The sequence below is a fragment of the Pelophylax lessonae genome (genome assembly GCF_965119305.1).
Source record: "Pelophylax lessonae genome assembly, chromosome: 10".
In the NCBI taxonomy this organism is placed as follows: Eukaryota; Metazoa; Chordata; class Amphibia; order Anura; family Ranidae; genus Pelophylax; species Pelophylax lessonae.
This window is the reverse complement of record NC_138777.1, coordinates 18,590,381-18,614,299: the sequence shown is the minus strand read 5'-3', so window position 1 is coordinate 18,614,299 and position 23,919 is coordinate 18,590,381. Positions and strand designations below refer to the sequence as shown.

Sequence of the window (23,919 nt, the reverse complement as noted above, 5' to 3'; positions counted from 1 at the left end):
GTTATATTGTGCCCACCGCCACCAGTGCTGGGGGTTACATTCCATCCACCAACACCAGTGCTGGGGGTTATATTGCGCCCATCAACACCAGTGCTGGGGGTTATATTGCGCCCATCAACACCAGTGCTGGCGGTTATATTGCGCCCACTGACACCAGTGCTGGGGGTTATATTCCGTCCACCGACACCAGTGCTGGGGGTTATATTCAGTCCACCGACACCAGTGCTGGGGGTTATATGGCGCCCACCAAAACCAGTGCTGAGGGTTATTATTGCATCGATTGCCCCTAGTTAGTGGGGTTAATACTGACACCATATCAGTTATCTGCTATAGGAACCAGAATTCTCCGCACCGGTGTACGCATCCTCCACCCACTATAGTCTATATACACCGTCCTCACTCCTGGTCTGTTACATCGGATCTCATGTGTCTGCCCCTCTGGGCGGGGCGGCCTTGGGATCCGCCTTCTGAGTGATGTCGGGCGGCTCCTCCCTGCTCCTGGTCCCGCTGTATTGTCGGAGGAAACCGGAAGAAGGATCCGGAGATGGAGCTGAATGTGGAGCTGATCCGACCGCGGCTGGGCAAGGTGAGTGACCCACAGAGCTGACACTCTACCAACTCCCCCTCCCCCTGTACTGACCCACAGAGCTGACACTCTACCAACTCCCCCTCCCCCACAGAGCTGACACTCTACCAACTCCTCCTCCCCCAGTACTGACCCACAGAGCTGACACTCTACCAACTCCTCCTCCCCCAGTACTGGGCCACAGAGCTGACACTCTACCAACTCCCCCAGTACTGACCCACAGAGCTGACACTCTACCAACTCCCTCTCACCCAGTACTGACCCACAGAGCTGACATTCTACCAACTCCTCCTCCCCCTGTACTGACCCACAGAGCTGACACTCTACCAACTCCCCCTCCCCCTGTACTGACCCACACTCCTCCCCCAGTACTGACCCACAGAGCTGACACTCTACCAACTCCCCCTCCCCCTGTACTGACCCACACTCCTCCCTCAGTACTGACCCACAGAGCTGACACTCTACCAACTCCTCCTCCCCCAGTACTGACCCACAGAGCTGACACTCTACCAACTCCCCCTCCCCCTGTACTGACCCACAGAGCTGACACTCTACCAACTCCCCCTCCCCCTGTACTGACCCACAGAGCTGACACTCTACCAACTCCCCCTCCCCCTGTACTGACCCACAGAGCTGACACTCTACCAACTCCCCCTCTACTGACCCACAGAGCTGACACTCTACCAACTCCCCCTGCACTGGGCCACAGAGATGACACTCTGTCAACTTCTCCTCCCAATGTACTGCCACAGAGCTGACTACCAACTCCCCCTCCCCCTGTACTGGGCCACAGATCTGACACTCTACCAACTTCCCCTCCCCCTATACTGCCACAGAGCTTACACTCTTACTAACTCCCCCTGCTGTGATCACTGTAACTCTTAACTTCTTGTCAGTCATTGGAAGTTTTGATCATGTGACTCAGTACTGGTCCTGATTGTGGTCCCACCTGATTGATCAGCTTTTATACCAATATTGATCAATCGATTGTAGACATATTGTGTTTGGAGAACCATGGACACAGGTGTTAGTGCCCATCCATAGGGCATTTGATACAAACTCTGGGAAAGGGTCAGGAAAGTTTGAGTGAAAGCTCTTTGGGTGAGGCGGACTGGCGGTTTTCACTAACGGTTATTCTGAATTGCGACAGATCGCATTTTTCTAGACGCAGCCAGGACTATTTCATGACCTCCTCTAATTATTTTCTATGGGGCCCAAATACATCTTTACAGCACATGCGAATACGCGGTATGTCCAGCGTTCCCCTGCGTTGGCGTTAAGGCGTCCCATCCACAATGACCGGGGAAACTGTGCACTATATCTGATTCTTCATACAACTTCCAATAATGATCGATTTTCTTTTTTCATCGATATCTTCTAATAGGAATAATTCATCTATAGTCTACAACCCATTCGATCTATATTCTACAAACAGGTAGAGGGATTGTGATCGATAATTAACCACTTCAATACCGGGCACTGCCTGCCCAGGCCAATTGTCCGCTTTCAGCGCTGTCACAAGTTGAATGACAATCGCGCGGTCATGCAACACTGTACCCATATGACATTTTTATCATTTTTTTTAACAGAAATAAGAGATTTCTTTTGGTGGTCTTTAATCATCCCTGGGTTTTTTTTTTTTCTAAATAAAAAAAAAAAAAAAAATACCAATTTTGAAAACAATAACACATTTTTTTTCTGTTATAAAATTTTGGAATTAAATATTCATTTTTCAAAAAAAAAAATATATATTAATTTTTCATAAATTTAGGCCAAATTGTATTCTGCTACATTTCTTTGTTGAAAATAACCTGAATCAGTGTATATTATTTAGTCTATAGGAAAGTTATAGAGTCTACAATCTATGGTATATATATATACATGAAAATTGATCAATTATGATGTACTGACGGACTCTCATTTCTTGAGGCTCTAAAATGCCGGTAAAATATAAATAACCCTCAAATGGCACCTTTTTGGAAAGCAGACAGTCCAAGGTATTTAGTAAGAGGCATGCATGGCGAGTTTTTTGAAGTTGTAATTCTTTGTCACAATTTTTTGGAAAATAAAGAAATTAAAAAAAAAAAACAATTTTCACGATTTTATCTTTTTTTACATACTAGCACAGAGTTATCATATAACTGGTGTGGCAGTGATCAGGGACACTGACTGGTAACATTTTATTTCCACTATTTTAAAATTATTTTTTTTCTTTTTATTACATATTTTCTTTATCTTTTTTTTTTTTTTTTTACGATTTTTTTTTTTTTTTTTTTATACACGGTGACTAGAGCAATACAGTGTTACCATAGTAACACTTTGCTACTGTGATCAGTATTTTTTTTTTATGTTTTTATTTTTTGTTTTATAATATGATTGCCTATACCAGTGAATTTCATTGGTATAAGCAACTATTTTTCTGAACGAAACTCAGCGAGTGTTGCTATAATTGGCCACAGCTTATTACATGGTACAGATAGGCTGTGATTGGCCCTAAACCAAAAAAAATTGGTATCTCCTGCGCTCTGAGAGGTCGTCTTCTAACCACATCCAGCCACACCCCCTGAGGCTACCAAAGACCTTCTACTTGGCTGCTCTTGAATGCTTCGGGCCTTGCAGCCCCTTACAAGACCAGGATAGTCTGAGATAAAATCAAAAAACAAACACAAGGGTGCACCGGCCTAGTGCATTATCCTCTAATTGGATGTATTGGATCAAATGGATCTATTGCCATCAGCATCCGAACCAAAGGGTGTATCGTCGTCTGGAGCTTAACCACTTAAGCCCCGGAAGATTTTACCCCCTTCCTGACCAGGGGGTATTTTGCGATTCGGCACTGCATGACTTTAACGGACAATTGCGCGGTCGTGCGACGCTGTATCTAAACGAATTTGACGTCCTTTTTTTTCCACAAACAGAGCTTTCTTTTGGTGGTATTTGATCACCTGTGCGATTTTTTGATCACGCGCTATAAACAAAAAAAGAGCGTAAATTTTGCAAAAATAGCAATATTTTTCACATTTTTTTATATGAAATTCCCCCCCAAAAAAATGTAAAAATCTAAATTTTTTAACATTCTCAGCCAATTTGTTTTATGCTACATATGTTTGGTAAAAAAAAAATCGCAAAAAGCGTATTTTGATTGGTTTGCGCAAAAGTTATCGCGTTTACTAACAAAGGGAAAGATTTTTGTCATTTTTGTTGTTTTTTTTTTTTAACGCGTAATGACGGCGATCTGCGTTTTTTTTTTTTTTTTTCGGTACTGCGACATTGCGGCGGACAGATCGGACCCTTGACTGACATTTTTGCCACTTTTGGGGTTACCAGTGACATTTCTGCAGTAATCAGTGCTATACATATGCACTGTTACTGTAAAAATACACTGGCAGTGAAAGGGTTAACTTTTTTTTTTTAAAAGGAGGGGCTATGTGTGTCCCTAGGGGCGTGCTTTCTACTGTGATTGGCTGTGGCTTCAGATGTATGAAGAGTGATCAACGGTTCTACATAGTAGAACCGTATGATCATCCTTCATACACAGGGGAGAATGACAGGCAGCTTGTTTACACAAGCCGCCTGACTTTCTCCCTCTCCCCCGCCGATCGCAGAGTGACCGGCGAACATCGGGTCCACCGGTCACACGCGCGGGGGGGTCCGTGACCACGCGGGAGCGCGCCTCCGGGGGCGCGCGCTCGCTCCCTAGACCCTCACAAGCTAGTGACGTAGCCCTACGTCACTTTGCCTGTGAGGGGCTGACCACCGACGTAGATAGTGGTGCGGCGGTCGGCAAGTGGTTAAAGGCTTACGTGTTTCGAGGCTTCGCCTCTTCCTCAGAGCCTCGAAACAGAGCAATACATCCATTTGATATGCTTGTACCAAGAACTTGTTTGTGAGTATTTTTATACCTTTTAACAAATAAAATCTTTGTGGAGGATAATGCACTAGGCCAGTGCACCCTTGTGTTTGTTTTTTGATTTTTTTGTGATCGGCTCTGTCTGTACCATGTTATCACTGTGACCAATCACCGCTAGGAACACAATTGTATGCAATGAATGGCATTAACAGAAACCATCCATTGTGTACAATTGTCATGTGATCTGCTGTGATTGGTCACAGGGATCACATGGTACTGGCAGCGGGCCAGTATAGTAGTCATCGGCTGTCTGGAAGGACATCATATGACATCCACCTGGAGCGACGAAAGTCCCGCCCAGCCCATAGTCAAATGAGGACCAGGCGGGACTTTCTTCCTTCCGGGTGGACGTCACTGGTTAAAATAAGATTGTAACTTATTGATCACATCTCTGTTTCTACCGTGTGATCACATAATCTGATCAATCAAACTACGATCATATTTATGAACAAAGTGTCTCAGCGCTGCGGATCGATGCAAAACGATTGATAATTTTCCAGTTCTGGCCGATCAACTCCGTCTGATCACATCTGAGACAAAATTGAGTCTAAATCGATCAGAAGGGAAGTCGTGGCTCGCCAATTGTTTGCAGATTCAATAGTTTTGATCAAATTGCTTATCGATCAGATAAAATCAAAGCGTGTTTGGCTACCATCAGATGTAATAAAGCTGAATATGTAATTATTGAAGACAAAGCTGATTGTAAGAATCGGTAATTCAAGATTATTTTTCATCACAGTACAAGTTCAGGGATCTGACGGTTGAAGAGCTGAGAGATGTCTACAAGGCCTTCCCAGGATTCATCTACTCCATGGATACATACAGTAAGTGGATGAGGGCTTCCGGAGTTACACAGGCACTCAGAAAGTTCTGCTCAATTATTTTATTAAAGCGTATCAAATCCCCGGAACAGAAATGTACTTTTAAATACAGCTCGCTAGTCCTTTGATGTGGTGGCTGGGGGTTACTACTGAGCGGGGGATCGGCACCTGGGGGTACTACTGAGCGGGGGGATTGGCAGAGTAGGGGGTTGCTACTGAACAGGGGGGATGGCAGAGCTGAGGGTACTACTGAGCAGGGGATCAGCAGAGCTGGGAGTTCCTACTGAGCAGGGGATCAGCAGAGCTGGGAGTTCCTACTGAGCAGGGGATCGGCAGAGCTGGGGGTCACTAGTAAGAGGGGGATCAGGGGAGCTGGGGGTACTACTGAGCAGGGGATCAGCAGAGCTGGGGTTACTACTGAGCGGGGGGATTGGCAGAGTAGGGGGTTGCTACTGAACAGGGGGGGATGGCAGAGCTGAGGGTACTACTGAGCAGGGGATCAGCAGAGCTGGGAGTTCCTACTGAGCAGGGGATCAGCAGAGCTGGGAGTTCCTACTGAGCAGGGGATCAGCAGAGCTGGGAGTTCCTACTGAGCAGGGGATCGGCAGAGCTGGGGGTCACTAGTAAGAGGGGGATCAGGGGAGCTGGGGGTACTACTGAGCAGGGGATCAGCAGAGCTGGGGTTACTACTGAGCAGGGGATCGGCAGACCTGGGGGTTACTACTGAACGGGGGATTTGCAGAGCGGGGGGGGTTACCAGTGAGCTGAGGATTGGCAGAGCTGGGGGTTACTACAGAATGGGGGATTGGCAGAGCGGAGGGTTACTACTGAGCGGGGGGATTGGCAGAGCTGGGGGTTACTACTGAGCGGAGAGATCAGCAGAGCTGGGGGTTACTACTGAGCGGGGGATCGGCAGAGCTGGGGGTGGTTACTACTGAGCAGGGGATCGGCAGAGCTGGGGGTGGTCACTACTGAGCAGGGGATCGGCAGAGCTGGAGGTTACTACTGAGCAGGGGATTGGTAGAGATGGGGGTTACTACTGAGCAGGTGGGATCGGCAGAGCTGGGGGTTACTACTGAGCCAAGGAATTGGCAGAGCTTGCGGTTACTAATGAGCAGTGGATTGGCAGAGCTGGGGGTTACTACTGAGCGGAGGGATTGGCAGAGCTGGGGGTAGAAATGAGCTGGAGATCTGCTGAACAAGGGATCTGCTGAGTACTACTAAGATATGGGGTTCTACTGGGCCTCTTTAAAACAGAAAATCAACACACAGAGCATTTGCCAAGCTTCATTAAAGCATCAGAGAAGCCTGCTGAAATCAAAGCAAGTATAAGGAGCCCTAAAAGGATCGCTACAATGTAACAAGCGTCAGTTTATAGTCTGAATCCTGCTGATTGATCGATTGTTGCGGTGGGCGTGTCTAATGATTGTGGTTTTTTTTTTTTTTTTCAGCGTTTAAAGACGGTTCACAGAAAGACCTCCTGAACCTCTCCGGGACGGTTCCCATGAAATTTCAGGGTAAGAAGTTTTTTTTTTTTTGGTTCATAAAGATTTTGAATTCTTTTTATTATTAATTTTGATGGAAAAATTATACAAAAAGTACCCAAATTTATTTTGATATGATTTAATATAAAAGTCACGTGACACATCAATATTTCCCCTTTACCCTCATTACATTTATTGGTGTCATCTGACCTCCTGGGCTGGAAGGAGGCTGACAACCGTCTCCATCACCGTCATTACCCATCCCCCGCCTGTGTGGGGGAGGGATTATCATTTCCAGATTAAAGAAGATGTACGCCCAATCACTAAAACCCCCCTAGAAGATTTCACGTTTCATGTTATTTGTCACTTTAAATCTTTTTGGATCAACTTTTATTAAATACACTATTGTCAAAAGTATTGGGACGCCTGCCTTTACACCCACATGAACTTTATGGCATCTCTATCTATATTTATATATATATATATATACTATATTACCAAAAGTATCGGGACGCCTGCCTTTACACACACATGAACTTTAATGGCATACCGGTCTTAGTCCGTAGGGTTCAATATTGAGTTGGCCCACCCTTTGCAGATATAACAGTTTCAACTCTTCTGGGAAGGCTGTCCACAAGGTTTAGGAGTGTCTATGGGAATGTTTGACCATTCTTCCAGAAACGCATTTGTGAGGTCAGGCACTGATGCTGGATGAGAAGGCCTGGCTCGCAGTCTCCGCTCAAATTCATCCCTTGGGTTGAGGTCAGGACTCTGTGCAGGCCAGTCAAGTTCCTCCACCCCAAACTCGCTCATCCATGTCTTTATAGACCTTGTTTTGTGCACTGGTGTGCAGTCATGTTGGAATAGGAAGGGGCCATCCCCAAACTGTTCCCACAAAGTTGGGAGCATGAAATTGTCCAACATGTCTTGGTATGCTGACGCCTTAAGAATTCCCTTCACTGGAACTAAGGGGCCAAGCCCAAGCCCTGAAAAACAACCCGTGTCATTGTCCTTTTGAGCAGAGGGCATTTGCCCATCTTTTTTCAAAAGGCGTTCCCAATTTTTGGCGGAGGTTTGCATCAAGCTTCCTGACCGTAGTGCCACCCTTTGCTTTGGCATATATAACCTACAACTGGGGGACAAGAGAACATGAGAGATTGAAGAAGAAGGTCCTTGCCATGTATGAGAATGACCAGTAAAGACATCTGAACTGGCTCTATGTCCATCCTGAACTCTGCGAATCTTTCCTGCACTCTGTGTGAAAGAATATTTATTGGGGTGTCTAATTGTACCCTAAATACATTAAAGATGTTTCACTGTAAAAAAAAAAAAAAGAAGACAGTGAATGCAGCCGTCACATGTAAGAATTGGTAATCTGCCATATAATTATTTTTTGCTTTTAGGTGTAATACTGCTTTAACATTTTATTTTGCAGGGAACTCTTACAACATCCCGATCTGTCTCTGGCTCTTGGACTCGCACCCCTTCGCTCCCCCGCTCTGCTTCCTGAAACCCACCGACGCCATGGGCATCCGGGTGGGCAAACACATAGATGCCCAGGGAAGGATGTATCTGCCGTACCTCCAGAACTGGAGCCATGTAAGTGTAACGCTCCTGCGTTTTTTGAACAAGATGGATTTGCAGCTGCAGAAAAACTCCACTCAGTAGTCATGCAGAGATATGTTGAAATACCAATCCCAACTCCCAAGACTCATCACTGTGGTCTGTCTGATTCAGCATACAAATATACACACTCAATAAGATGTTCCTAGAGTGATATGTATATTGCAGTATAGTGATGATGAGCTAGAGAGACAGGTTTGAATGGAGACAACAGGAGACAAACACTTGAGAGGAATGTTCATGAGAGTATAGATGGTAGCAGGTGGGATGCAGATAGGTTAGCAATCATGTATGGTAGTAGGTGGTAGGATAGCAGATGACATACAAGAGAGACTAACCCAGTGCAAGGATAGATGTTAGTAATAGTCCTTAATATGCAGAGCTAGATAGTGTAAGCTTGGTAGGAAGGTTATGGAGGATTCCCCTGCGGGGTACTTATCACTAATAGCAAGCAGTAGTAGAGAGGTTCGGTATGAGCAAGTGATCCGGTAGCGGGATACAGGGATCAGCAGCGAGGTTCCGACAGCGAGGTACGCTTGTAAGCATATGAGCTTCACGGCAGGTTGAACGAACGATGTGAGTGAGAACGCCGGCGGTTGAAATAGCCGCTCTGCGGCGCTCAGTGATGACAGCATCGGTCTTAAAGGTGTATGCGCACCTACCAGAAGAGAATGGTGGGACGCATACACGGAATTGGAAAGTGGAATAAGGGTACCAAAGGTACCAGAACATTACAGTAACAGACTGTTGGAATAAATGTCTAGAAGGCAGAGCAACCAATCAGAAGTTAGGTGATGGTAGGCGGGATAGTGAAAGATGATTTCAGATCGGTATTGCCTGCTGCTGCATTGTGCACTCTGGTCTACGGGACACAGAGGAGGAGATTTACTAATACTGGATCACTCAGAATCTGGTGCAGCTGGGCGTGGGGGCCAATCAGCTTCTAACTTCAGCTTGTTCAATTAACCACTTCAACCCCCTTATTGACCAGGCTTTTTTTTTTTCGATTCGGCACTGCGCTGCTTTAACTAACAATTGCGCGGTCGTGCGACGCTGTATGAAAATAAAATGAATATTTTATTTTTATTTTTTTATTTTATTTTTTAAAATTAATATTTTATTTTTTTTTATTTTATTTTATTATTAAATAAAATTAATGTCCTTTTTTTCCCCACAAACAGAGCTTTCTTTTGGTGGTATTTGATCACCTCTGCGGTTTTTCGTTTTTTTTTTTTGTTTTTTTTTGCGCTATAAACAAAAAAAGAGCGACAATTCTGAAAAAATACCAATATTTTCTACTTTCTGCTACAAAAAATTCCCAATAAAATAAATGTAAGAAAAACATTTTTTATTTTATTTTTTTTTCATCAGTTTAGGCCAATTTGTATTCTGCTACATATTTTTGGTTAAAAAAAAATCCCAAAAAGTGTATATTGATTGGTTTGTACAAAAGTTATAGCATTTACAAACTACGGGATAGATTTATGGACTTTTTATTTTATTAGTAATGGCTGCGATCAGCGATTTTTAGCGGGACTGCGACATTGCGGCGGACAAATCTGACACTAAGTGACACTTTTTTGGGGACCGGTGACATTAATACAGTGATCAGTGCTAAATAATATGCACTGTCACTGTGTAAATGACACTGGCATGGGAGGGGCTAACACTGGTGGTGATCAAGGGGTTAAATGTGTGTCCCTAGATGTGCTTACTAACTGTGGGGGGGGGGGATGGATTGAACAGAGGCACAGAGAGATCGGTGATTCAGCTTAGCTGAATCACGCAATTTTTTCCCCTGCCTCTGACAGGAGAGCCGTCTTGCATTGTTTACATTCCAGGCGGCTCTCCTGTCAGTGTTTCTGATGATCGCAGAAGGCCGGTGGCGATCGAGCCCTCTCCTTCCATGGTCTGCCTCCAGCTGTGTCTAATCACAGCGGGAGCGCAACTCGTCGGCATGTGCGCACCGCCAAAACCGCGTGCACATAACCACGTAGATCTACGTAATTATGAGCAGCCGAGCCGCCCTGCCGCAGTAAATCTGCGTGGGGCGGTCAACAAGTGGTTAAGCTTAGACAATAAATCCTGGAAGCTGATTGGTTTCTTTGCAGAGCTGCACCAGATTTTGCACTCTCCAGTTTCAGTAATTTTCCCCCATAATGTACACCCAATACAAGATATTGACTTTTTTTTTGTCTAATCCAGAGATCCTCTTTATAATCCTCAGTATAGGCCAACCTTTTTCAACCAAGGTGCCTAGGCGCCCTGGGGTGCCTTGGGGTTTCTTTAGGGGTGCCTTGGTCAAAAAATTGCCCAAAAATTGTATACAAGCCAGCGTGTGGAAGAAGGCTGCCCTTTTTAAGTTACATTAAGTTACAGGTTTTCATTGCGCACCAATATAACCTTCTAGCTGCCGGTGTTCTAATGACCAATGGCATCATCAGTTGATGAAGAGGATGTCAGTTGCCTGCATAGCATCCTTTCTTGACCCTCCCCTGCCCCTCTTCATCAACATTAGCTGAGCGATGGAGAAAAACTGAGGGAAGAGGAGAAACTATGGGATACTAGTCTGTACCAGTTTGCAAAGGTGAATTTGCTTTGGAAGAATAAATCACCTCTAATGTTGGGTTTCCTGCTTGGACTTGTAAATGTTGCTGCATTATGTAAAACTCTTAGAATAGCTTTTACATTTTAGAGTGGGGTGCCTCGAGACTGTCCATAGTTTTTAAAGGGTGCCTCAATACTATCCATTATTTTAAAGGGTGACTCGAAAGTGTCCTTTAATTTTTAAAGGGTGCCTCGGGACTGACCATCGATTTTAAAGGGTGCCTTGGGACTGTCCCTAGTTTTTAAAGGGTGCCTTGGGACTGTCCCTAGTTTTTAAAGGGTGCCTTGGGACTGTCCATAGTTTTTAAAGGGTGCCTCGGGACTGTCCATAGTTTTTAAAGGGTGCCTCGGGAGTCGGGACTGTCCATAGTTTTTAAAGAGTGCCTCTGGACTGTCCATAGTTTTTAAAGGGTGCCTCAATACTATCCATAATTTTAAAGGGTGCCTCTGGACTGTCCATAGTTTTTTAAGGGTGCCTCGGGACTGTCCATAGTTTTTAAAGGGTGCCTCGGGACTGTCCATAGTTTTTAAAGGGTGCCTCAAGACTGTCCATAGTTTTTAAAGGGTGCCTCGAGACTGTCCATAGTTTTTTAAGGGTGCCTCAATACTATCCATTATTTTAAAGGGTGCCTCTGGACTGTCCATAGTTTTTAAAGGGTGCCTTGGGACTGTCCATAGTTTTTAAAGGGTGCCTCAGGACTGTCCATAGTTTTTAAAGGGTGCCTCGGGAGTCGGGACTGTCCATAGTTTTTTAAGGGTGCCTCGGGACTGTCCATAGTTTTTTAAGGGTGCCTCGGGACTGTCCATAGTTTTTTAAGGGTGCCTCAGGACTGTCCATAGTTTTTTAAGGGTGCCTCGGGACTGTCCATATTTTTTTAAGGGTGCCTCGGGACTGTCCATAGTTTTTTAAGGGTGCCTCGGGACTGTCCATAGTTTTTAAGGGTGCCTCGGGACTGTCCATAGTTTTTAAAGGGTGCCTCGGGACTGTCCATAGTTTTTTAAGGGTGCCTCGGGACTGTCCATAGTTTTTTAAGGGTGCCTCGAGACTGTCCATAGTTTTTTAAGGGTGCCTCAATACTATCCATAATTTTAAAGGGTGCCTCGGGACTGTCCATAGTTTTTTAAGGGTGCCTCGGGACTGTCCATAGTTTTTTAAGGGTGCCTCAGGACTGTCCATAGTTTTTTAAGGGTGCCTCGAGACTGTCCATAGTTTTTTAAGGGTGCCTCAATACTATCCATAATTTTAAAGGGTGCCTCGGGACTGTCCATAGTTTTTAAAGGGTGCCTCGGGAGTCGGGACTGTCCATAGTTTTTAAAGAGTGCCTCTGGACTGTCCATAGTTTTTAAAGGGTGCCTCAATACTATCCATAATTTTAAAGGGTGCCTCTGGACTGTCCATAGTTTTTTAAGGGTGCCTCGGGACTGTCCATAGTTTTTAAAGGGTGCCTCGGGACTGTCCATAGTTTTTAAAGGGTGCCTCAAGACTGTCCATAGTTTTTAAAGGGTGCCTCGAGACTGTCCATAGTTTTTTAAGGGTGCCTCAATACTATCCATTATTTTAAAGGGTGCCTCTGGACTGTCCATAGTTTTTAAAGGGTGCCTTGGGACTGTCCATAGTTTTTAAAGGGTGCCTCAGGACTGTCCATAGTTTTTAAAGGGTGCCTCGGGAGTCGGGACTGTCCATAGTTTTTTAAGGGTGCCTCGGGACTGTCCATAGTTTTTTAAGGGTGCCTCGGGACTGTCCATAGTTTTTTAAGGGTGCCTCGGGACTGTCCATATTTTTTTAAGGGTGCCTCGGGACTGTCCATAGTTTTTTAAGGGTGCCTCGGGACTGTCCATAGTTTTTAAGGGTGCCTCGGGACTGTCCATAGTTTTTTAAGGGTGCCTCGGGACTGTCCATAGTTTTTTAAGGGTGCCTCGGGACTGTCCATAGTTTTTTAAGGGTGCCTCGGGACTGTCCATAGTTTTTTAAGGGTGCCTCGAGACTGTCCATAGTTTTTTAAGGGTGCCTCAATACTATCCATAATTTTAAAGGGTGCCTCGGGACTGTCCATAGTTTTTTAAGGGTGCCTCGGGACTGTCCATAGTTTTTTAAGGGTGCCTCAGGACTGTCCATAGTTTTTTAAGGGTGCCTCGAGACTGTCCATAGTTTTTTAAGGGTGCCTCAATACTATCCATAATTTTAAAGGGTGCCTCGGGACTGTCCATAGTTTTTAAAGGGTGCCTCGGGACTGTCCATAGTTTTTTAAGGGTGCCTCGAGACTGTCCATAGTTTTTTAAGGGTGCCTCAATACTATCCATAATTTTAAAGGGTGCCTCGGGACTGACCATAGTTTTTTAAGGGTGCCTTGACTGAAAAAAGGTTGAGAAACCCTGGTATAGGCAGTGGTGGCTGCGGTCAATCTTCTGCCTTGTGTGTCACCCTGCACAGTACAGCCTGTCACATGACCAGGGAGTATCACATGACCAGACCTGTCATTAGTTTCACTGAGTCACTGGCTGGACTGGTATTGCAGGTTTGGACTTGGCTTGATAGGGAAGTGTGTGTGTATATATATATATATGTGTATATATATTCTATATATAAAAACAAAAAACTATAAATAACTTTATTGTCAAATTCCTAACGTACATATTTTATACATTCTTCAAATACTAAACTGTATGTCCAGCCATGACCCAGATTTACTCTCCCCTTCCCCCTCTGGATTATATCCGTACATTTTTTGGGTTCTTTCACTGTGTTTCCCCAGAATAAACTGCTTTTATTTCTTTCTTTACACCCAGGCCCAACGTCCCTTTATCGGGGTCTGTACACCTGATTGGCTGTTGCAATGATCACATCATCATTAGTATGGACCAGGAGCTGTCTTTGACATCTCTAGCGCTGTGCTAGGAGCGCGCCTCCAGCACAGGAAGCTCCGCCCCCCCATGGATTCTGAACTGAGGTGCGTGGGCGTTAAAGCTCACCCTCTTTGCCGCAGCGCACATGCGTTACGTGGACAGCTAGAGGTCAAAATTAGCACCGGGTTTGTAAAATTTTTGCAGGAGCAACTTCTGGGAGGTTTATTCCTGTTTGTTTTGGATGCCACCAGAACTACATCTCTCGAGAGCCTTTTCCAATGCACTCAGTGTGTAGATAGACTCAGAGCTGCAGCATTCATTTTTTGAGAAATAAATCGTCTTATATGTATGTGAGGAAGGAAAGAGGGGGGCAGGGATAGGGGGAGTTCCACAGGCAGGCTGGGCTGACAACACTGGTTGGAGCCTTTGTAGATACAGGATGATACTGATTGCAGGGGATCCAGAATGGAGATCTTTGTCAATAAGGGATGATGCTGATTGCAGGGATCCAGAATGGAGATCTTTGTCAATAAGGGATGATGCTGATTGCAGGGGATCCAGAATGGCGATCTTTGTCAATAAGGGATGATGCTGATTGCATTGATTCAGAATGGCGATCTTTGTCAATAAGGGATGATGCTGATTGCAGGGGATCCAGAATGGAGATCTTTGTCGATGAGGGATGATGCTGATTGCAGGAGATCCAGAATGGAGATCTTTGTCAATAAGGGATGATGCTGATTGCAGAGGATCCAGAATGGAGATCTTTGTCAATAAGGGATGATGCTGATTGCAGGGGATCCAGAATGGCGATCTTTGTCAATAAGGGATGATGCTGATTGCATTGATTCAGAATGGCGATCTTTGTCAATAAGGGATGATGCTGATTGCAGGGGATCCAGAATGGAGATCTTTGTCGATGAGGGATGATGCTGATTGCAGGAGATCCAGAATGGAGATCTTTGTCAATAAGGGATGATGCTGATTGCAGAGGATCCAGAATGGAGATCTTTGTCAATAAGGGATGATGCTGATTGCAGGGGATCCAGAATGGCGATCTTTGTCAATAAGGGATGATGCTGATTGCATTGATTCAGAATGGCGATCTTTGTCAATAAGGGATGATGCTGATTGCAGGGGATCCAGAATGGAGATCTTTGTCGATGAGGGATGATGCTGATTGCAGGAGATCCAGAATGGAGATCTTTGTCAATAAGGGATGATGCTGATTGCAGAGGATCCAGAATGGAGATCTTTGTCAATAAGGGATGATGCTGATTGCAGGGGATCCAGAATGGCGATCTTTGTCAATAAGGGATGATGCTGATTGCAGGGGATCCAGAATGGCGATCTTTGTCAATAAGGGATGATGCTGATTGCAGGGGATCCAGAATGGAGATCTTTGTCGATCAGGGATGATGCTGATTGCAGGGGATCCAGAATGGTGATCTATGTCAATAAGGGATGATGCTGATTGCAGGGGATCCAGAATTGGGGTCTTTGTTGATAAGGGATAATGCTGATTGCATGGGATCCAAAATGGCGATCTTTGTTAAGGGATGATGCTGATTGCAGGGGTTCCAGAATGGCGATCTTTGTTGATCAGGGATGATGCTGATTGCAGGGGATCCAGAATGGAGATCTTTGTCGATCAGGGATGATGCTGATTGCAGGGGATCCAGAATGGTGATCTATGTCAATAAGGGATGATGCTGATTGCAGGGGATCCAGAATGGGGGTTTTTGTCAATAAGGGATGATGCTGATTGCAGGGGATCCAGAATAGTGATCTTTGTTGATAAGGGATGGTGCTGATTGCAGGGATCCAGAATGGAGATCTTTGTCAATAAGGGATGATGCTGATTGCAGGGGATCCAGAATGGAGATCTTTGTCAATAAGGGATGATGCTGATTGGAGGGGATCCAGAATGGCGATCTTTGTCAATAAGGGATGATGCTGATTGGAGGGGATCCAGAATGGCGATCTTTGTCAATAAGGGATGATGCTGATTGCAGGGGATCCAGAATGGCGATCTTTGTTGATAAGGGATGATGCTGATTGCAGGGGATCCAGAATGGTGATCTATGTCAATAAGGGATGATGCTGATTTCAGGGGATCCAGAATGGAGATCTTTGTTGATAAGGGATGATGCTGATTGCAGGGGATCCAGAATGGCAATCTTTGTCAATAAGGGATGATGCTGATTGCAGGGGATCCAGAATGGAGATCTTTGTCGATCAGGGATGATGCTGATTGCAGGGGATCCAGAATGGTGATCTATGTCAATAAGGGATGATGCTGATTGCAGGGGATCCAGAATTGGGGTCTTTGTTGATAAGGGATGATGCTGATTGCATGGGATCCAGAATGGCGATCTTTGTTAAGGGATGATGCTGATTGCAGGGGTCCCAGAATGGCGATCTTTGTTGATCAGGGATGATGCTGATTGCAGGGGATCCAGAATGGAGATCTTTGTCGATCAGGGATGATGCTGATTGCAGGGGATCCAGAATGGTGATCTATGTCAATAAGGGATGATGCTGATTGCAGGGGATCCAGAATGGGGGTTTTTGTCAATAAGGGATGATGCTGATTGCAGGGGATCCAGAATAGTGATCTTTGTTGATAAGGGATGGTGCTGATTGCAGGGATCCAGAATGGAGATCTTTGTCAATAAGGGATGATGCTGATTGCAGGGGATCCAGAATGGAGATCTTTGTCAATAAGGGATGATGCTGATTGCAGGGGATCCAGAATGGCGATCTTTGTCAATAAGGGATGATGCTGATTGCAGGGGATCCAGAATGGCGATCTTTGTCAATAAGGGATGATGCTGATTGCAGGGGATCCAGAATGGAGATCTTTGTCAATAAGGGATGATGCTGATTGCAGGGGATCCAGAATGGAGATCTTTGTCAATAAGGGATGATGCTGATTGCAGGGGATCCAGAATGGCGATCTTTGTCAATAAGGGATGATGCTGATTGCAGGGGATCCACAATGGCGATCTTTGTTGATAAGGGATGATGCTGATTGCATTGATTCAGAATGGCGATCTTTGTTGATAAGGGATGATGCTGATTGCAGGGGATCCAGAATGGTGATCTATGTCAATAAGGGATGATGCTGATTTCAGGGGATCCAGAATGGAGATCTTTGTTGATAAGGGATGATGCTGATTGCAGGGGATCCAGAATGGCGATCTTTGTTAAGGGATGATGCTGATTGCAGGGGATCCAGAATGGCAATCTTTGTCAATAAGGGATGATGCTGATTGCAGGGGATCCAGAATGGAGATCTTTGTCGATCAGGGATGATGCTGATTGCAGGGGATCCAGAATGGTGATCTATGTCAATAAGGGATGATGCTGATTGCAGGGGATCCAGAATTGGGGTCTTTGTTGATAAGGGATGATGCTGATTGCATGGGATCCAGAATGGCGATCTTTGTTAAGGGATGATGCTGATTGCAGGGGTTCCAGAATGGCGATCTTTGTTGATCAGGGATGATGCTGATTGCAGGGGATCCAGAATGGAGATCTTTGTCGATCAGGGATGATGCTGATTGCAGGGGATCCAGAATGGTGATCTATGTCAATAAGGGATGATGCTGATTGCAGGGGATCCAGAATGGGGGTTTTTGTCAATAAGGGATGATGCTGATTGCAGGGGATCCAGAATAGTGATCTTTGTTGATAAGGGATGGTGCTGATTGCAGGGATCCAGAATGGAGATCTTTGTCAATAAGGGATGATGCTGATTGCAGGGGATCCAGAATGGAGATCTTTGTCAATAAGGGATGATGCTGATTGCAGGGGATCCAGAATGGCGATCTTTGTCAATAAGGGATGATGCTGATTGCAGGGGATCCAGAATGGCGATCTTTGTCAATAAGGGATGATGCTGATTGCAGGGGATCCAGAATGGAGATCTTTGTCAATAAGGGATGATGCTGATTGCAGGGGATCCAGAATGGAGATCTTTGTCAATAAGGGATGATGCTGATTGCAGGGGATCCAGAATGGCGATCTTTGTCAATAAGGGATGATGCTGATTGCAGGGGATCCACAATGGCAATCTTTGTCAATAAGGGATGATGCTGATTGCAGGGGATCCAGAATGGCGATCTTTGTTGATAAGGGATGATGCTGATTGCATTGATTCAGAATGGCGATCTTTGTTGATAAGGGATGATGCTGATTGCAGGGGATCCAGAATGGTGATCTATGTCAATAAGGGATGATGCTGATTTCAGGGGATCCAGAATGGAGATCTTTGTTGATAAGGGATGATGCTGATTGCAGGGGATCCAGAATGGCGATCTTTGTTAAGGGATGATGCTGATTGCAGGGGATCCAGAATGGCAATCTTTGTCAATAAGGGATGATGCTGATTGCAGGGGATCCAGAATGGAGATCTTTGTCGATCAGGGATGATGCTGATTGCAGGGGATCCAGAATGGTGATCTATGTCAATAAGGGATGATGCTGATTGCAGGGGATCCAGAATTGGGGTCTTTGTTGATAAGGGATGATGCTGATTGCATGGGATCCAGAATGGCGATCTTTGTCGATCAGGGATGATGCTGATTGCAGGGGATCCAGAATGGTGATCTATGTCAATAAGGGATGATGCTGATTGCAGGGGATCCAGAATGGGGGTTTTTGTCAATAAGGGATGATGCTGATTGCAGGGGATCCAGAATAGTGATCTTTGTTGATAAGGGATGGTGCTGATTGCAGGGATCCAGAATGGAGATCTTTGTCAATAAGGGATGATGCTGATTGCAGGGGATCCAGAATGGCGATCTTTGTCAATAAGGGATGATGCTGATTGCAGGGGATCCAGAATGGCGATCTTTGTCAATAAGGGATGATGCTGATTGCAGGGGATCCAGAATGGAGATCTTTGTCAATAAGGGATGATGCTGATTGCAGGGGATCCAGAATGGCGATCTTTGTCAATAAGGGATGATGCTGATTGCAGGGGATCCAGAATGGCGATCTTTGTCAATAAGGGATGATGCTGATTGCAGGGGATCCACAATGGCGATCTTTGTCAATAAGGGATGATGCTGATTGCAGGGGATCCAGAATGGCGATCTTTGTTGATAAGGGATGATGCTGATTGCAGGGGATCCAGAATGGTGATCTATGTCAATAAGGGATGATGCTGATTTCAGGGGATCCAGAATGGAGATCTTTGTTGATAAGGGATGATGCTGATTGCAGGGGATCCAGAATGGCGATCTTTGTTAAGGGATGATGCTGATTGCAGGGGATCCAGAATGGCAATCTTTGTCAATAAGGGATGATGCTGATTGCAGGGGATCCAGAATGGAGATCTTTGTCGATCAGGGATGATGCTGATTGCAGGGGATCCAGAATGGTGATCTATGTCAATAAGGGATGCTGCTGATTGCAGGGGATCCAGAATTGGGGTCTTTGTTGATAAGGGATGATGCTGATTGCATGGGATCCAGAATGGCGATCTTTGTTAAGGGATGATGCTGATTGCAGGGGTTCCAGAATGGCGATCTTTGTTGATCAGGGATGATGCTGATTGCAGGGGATCCAGAATGGAGATCTTTGTCGATCAGGGATGATGCTGATTGCAGGGGATCCAGAATGGTGATCTATGTCAATAAGGGATGATGCTGATTGCAGGGGATCCAGAATGGGGGTTTTTGTCAATAAGGGATGATGCTGATTGCAGGGGATCCAGAATAGTGATCTTTGTTGATAAGGGATGGTGCTGATTGCAGGGATCCAGAATGGAGATCTTTGTCAATAAGGGATGATGCTGATTGCAGGGGATCCAGAATGGAGATCTTTGTCAATAAGGGATGATGCTGATTGCAGGGGATCCAGAATGGCGATCTTTGTCAATAAGGGATGATGCTGATTGCAGGGGATCCAGAATGGCGATCTTTGTCAATAAGGGATGATGCTGATTGCAGGGGATCCACAATGGCGATCTTTGTCAATAAGGGATGATGCTGATTGCAGGGGATCCAGAATGGCGATCTTTGTTGATAAGGGATGATGCTGATTGCAGGGGATCCAGAATGGTGATCTATGTCAATAAGGGATGATGCTGATTTCAGGGGATCCAGAATGGAGATCTTTGTTGATAAGGGATGATGCTGATTGCAGGGGATCCAGAATGGCAATCTTTGTCAATAAGGGATGATGCTGATTGCAGGGGATCCAGAATGGAGATCTTTGTCGATCAGGGATGATGCTGATTGCAGGGGATCCAGAATGGTGATCTATGTCAATAAGGGATGATGCTGATTGCAGGGGATCCAGAATTGGGGTCTTTGTTGATAAGGGATGATGCTGATTGCATGGGATCCAGAATGGCGATCTTTGTTAAGGGATGATGCTGATTGCAGGGGTTCCAGAATGGCGATCTTTGTTGATCAGGGATGATGCTGATTGCAGGGGATCCAGAATGGAGATCTTTGTCGATCAGGGATGATGCTGATTGCAGGGGATCCAGAATGGTGATCTATGTCAATAAGGGATGATGCTGATTGCAGGGGATCCAGAATGGGGGTTTTTGTCAATAAGGGATGATGCTGATTGCAGGGGATCCAGAATAGTGATCTTTGTTGATAAGGGATGGTGCTGATTGCAGGGATCCAGAATGGAGATCTTTGTCAATAAGGGATGATGCTGATTGCAGGGGATCCAGAATGGAGATCTTTGTCAATAAGGGATGATGCTGATTGCAGGGGATCCAGAATGGCGATCTTTGTCAATAAGGGATGATGCTGATTGCAGGGGATCCAGAATGGCGATCTTTGTCAATAAGGGATGATGCTGATTGCAGGGGATCCAGAATGGAGATCTTTGTCAATAAGGGATGATGCTGATTGCAGGGGATCCAGAATGGAGATCTTTGTCAATAAGGGATGATGCTGATTGCAGGGGATCCAGAATGGCGATCTTTGTCAATAAGGGATGATGCTGATTGCAGGGGATCCACAATGGCGATCTTTGTTGATAAGGGATGATGCTGATTGCATTGATTCAGAATGGCGATCTTTGTTGATAAGGGATGATGCTGATTGCAGGGGATCCAGAATGGTGATCTATGTCAATAAGGGATGATGCTGATTTCAGGGGATCCAGAATGGAGATCTTTGTTGATAAGGGATGATGCTGATTGCAGGGGATCCAGAATGGCGATCTTTGTTAAGGGATGATGCTGATTGCAGGGGATCCAGAATGGCAATCTTTGTCAATAAGGGATGATGCTGATTGCAGGGGATCCAGAATGGAGATCTTTGTCGATCAGGGATGATGCTGATTGCAGGGGATCCAGAATGGTGATCTATGTCAATAAGGGATGATGCTGATTGCAGGGGATCCAGAATTGGGGTCTTTGTTGATAAGGGATGATGCTGATTGCATGGGATCCAGAATGGCGATCTTTGTTAAGGGATGATGCTGATTGCAGGGGTTCCAGAATGGCGATCTTTGTTGATCAGGGATGATGCTGATTGCAGGGGATCCAGAATGGAGATCTTTGTCGATCAGGGATGATGCTGATTGCAGGGGATCCAGAATGGTGATCTATGTCAATAAGGGATGATGCTGATTGCAGGGGATCCAGAATGGGGGTTTTTGTCAATAAGGGATGATGCTGATTGCAGGGGATCCAGAATAGTGATCTTTGTTGATAAGGGATGGTGCTGATTGCAGGGATCCAGAATGGAGATCTTTGTCAATAAGGGATGATGCTGATTGCAGGGGATCCAGAATGGAGATCTTTGTCAATAAGGGATGATGCTGATTGCAGGGGATCCAGAATGGCGATCTTTGTCAATAAGGGATGATGCTGATTGCAGGGGATCCAGAATGGCGATCTTTGTCAATAAGGGATGATGCTGATTGCAGGGGATCCAGAATGGAGATCTTTGTCAATAAGGGATGATGCTGATTGCAGGGGATCCAGAATGGAGATCTTTGTCAATAAGGGATGATGCTGATTGCAGGGGATCCAGAATGGCGATCTTTGTCAATAAGGGATGATGCTGATTGCAGGGGATCCACAATGGCAATCTTTGTCAATAAGGGATGATGCTGATTGCAGGGGATCCAGAATGGCGATCTTTGTTGATAAGGGATGATGCTGATTGCATTGATTCAGAATGGCGATCTTTGTTGATAAGGGATGATGCTGATTGCAGGGGATCCAGAATGGTGATCTATGTCAATAAGGGATGATGCTGATTTCAGGGGATCCAGAATGGAGATCTTTGTTGATAAGGGATGATGCTGATTGCAGGGGATCCAGAATGGCGATCTTTGTTAAGGGATGATGCTGATTGCAGGGGATCCAGAATGGCAATCTTTGTCAATAAGGGATGATGCTGATTGCAGGGGATCCAGAATGGAGATCTTTGTCGATCAGGGATGATGCTGATTGCAGGGGATCCAGAATGGTGATCTATGTCAATAAGGGATGATGCTGATTGCAGGGGATCCAGAATTGGGGTCTTTGTTGATAAGGGATGATGCTGATTGCATGGGATCCAGAATGGCGATCTTTGTTAAGGGATGATGCTGATTGCAGGGGTTCCAGAATGGCGATCTTTGTTGATCAGGGATGATGCTGATTGCAGGGGATCCAGAATGGAGATCTTTGTTGATCAGGGATGATGCTGATTGCAGGGGATCCAGAATGGTGATCTATGTCAATAAGGGATGATGCTGATTGCAGGGGATCCAGAATGGGGGTTTTTGTCAATAAGGGATGATGCTGATTGCAGGGGATCCAGAATAGTGATCTTTGTTGATAAGGGATGGTGCTGATTGCAGGGATCCAGAATGGAGATCTTTGTCAATAAGGGATGATGCTGATTGCAGGGGATCCAGAATGGCGATCTTTGTCAATAAGGGATGATGCTGATTGCAGGGGATCCAGAATGGCGATCTTTGTCAATAAGGGATGATGCTGATTGCAGGGGATCCAGAATGGAGATCTTTGTCAATAAGGGATGATGCTGATTGCAGGGGATCCAGAATGGCGATCTTTGTCAATAAGGGATGATGCTGATTGCAGGGGATCCAGAATGGCGATCTTTGTCAATAAGGGATGATGCTGATTGCAGGGGATCCACAATGGCGATCTTTGTCAATAAGGGATGATGCTGATTGCAGGGGATCCAGAATGGCGATCTTTGTTGATAAGGGATGATGCTGATTGCAGGGGATCCAGAATGGTGATCTATGTCAATAAGGGATGATGCTGATTTCAGGGGATCCAGAATGGAGATCTTTGTTGATAAGGGATGATGCTGATTGCAGGGGATCCAGAATGGCGATCTTTGTTAAGGGATGATGCTGATTGCAGGGGATCCAGAATGGCAATCTTTGTCAATAAGGGATGATGCTGATTGCAGGGGATCCAGAATGGAGATCTTTGTCGATCAGGGATGATGCTGATTGCAGGGGATCCAGAATTGGGGTCTTTGTTGATAAGGGATGATGCTGATTGCATGGGATCCAGAATGGCGATCTTTGTTAAGGGATGATGCTGATTGCAGGGGTTCCAGAATGGCGATCTTTGTTAAGGGATGATGCTGATTGCAGGGGATCCAGAATGGAGATCTTTGTCGATCAGGGATGATGCTGATTGCAGGGGATCCAGAATGGTGATCTATGTCAATAAGGGATGATGCTGATTGCAGGGGATCCAGAATGGGGGTTTTTGTCAATAAGGGATGATGCTGATTGCAGGGGATCCAGAATAGTGATCTTTGTTGATAAGGGATGGTGCTGATTGCAGGGATCCAGAATGGAGATCTTTGTCAATAAGGGATGATGCTGATTGCAGGGGATCCAGAATGGAGATCTTTGTCAATAAGGGATGATGCTGATTGCAGGGGATCCAGAATGGCGATCTTTGTCAATAAGGGATGATGCTGATTGCAGGGGATCCAGAATGGCGATCTTTGTCAATAAGGGATGATGCTGATTGCAGGGGATCCAGAATGGAGATCTTTGTCAATAAGGGATGATGCTGATTGC

The 23,919-nt window shown here is 45.4% G+C and overlaps 1 protein-coding gene across 1 annotated transcript in view; it reads left to right on the top strand.

Moving 5' to 3' along the window:
- Positions 1 to 523: 523 nt before the first annotated feature.
- The window catches only part of UEVLD (UEV and lactate/malate dehyrogenase domains), a 47,619-nt gene continuing 24,223 nt past the window's right edge, over positions 524 to 23,919 (top strand). Inside the window, exons 1-4 of the mRNA XM_082269990.1 lie at positions 524 to 586; positions 5,236 to 5,320; positions 6,769 to 6,834; positions 8,237 to 8,400. Coding sequence (XP_082126116.1) covers positions 545 to 586; positions 5,236 to 5,320; positions 6,769 to 6,834; positions 8,237 to 8,400 — 357 coding nt within the window. The 5' untranslated portion in view covers positions 524 to 544. The remainder of the gene's footprint in view (positions 587 to 5,235; positions 5,321 to 6,768; positions 6,835 to 8,236; positions 8,401 to 23,919) is intronic.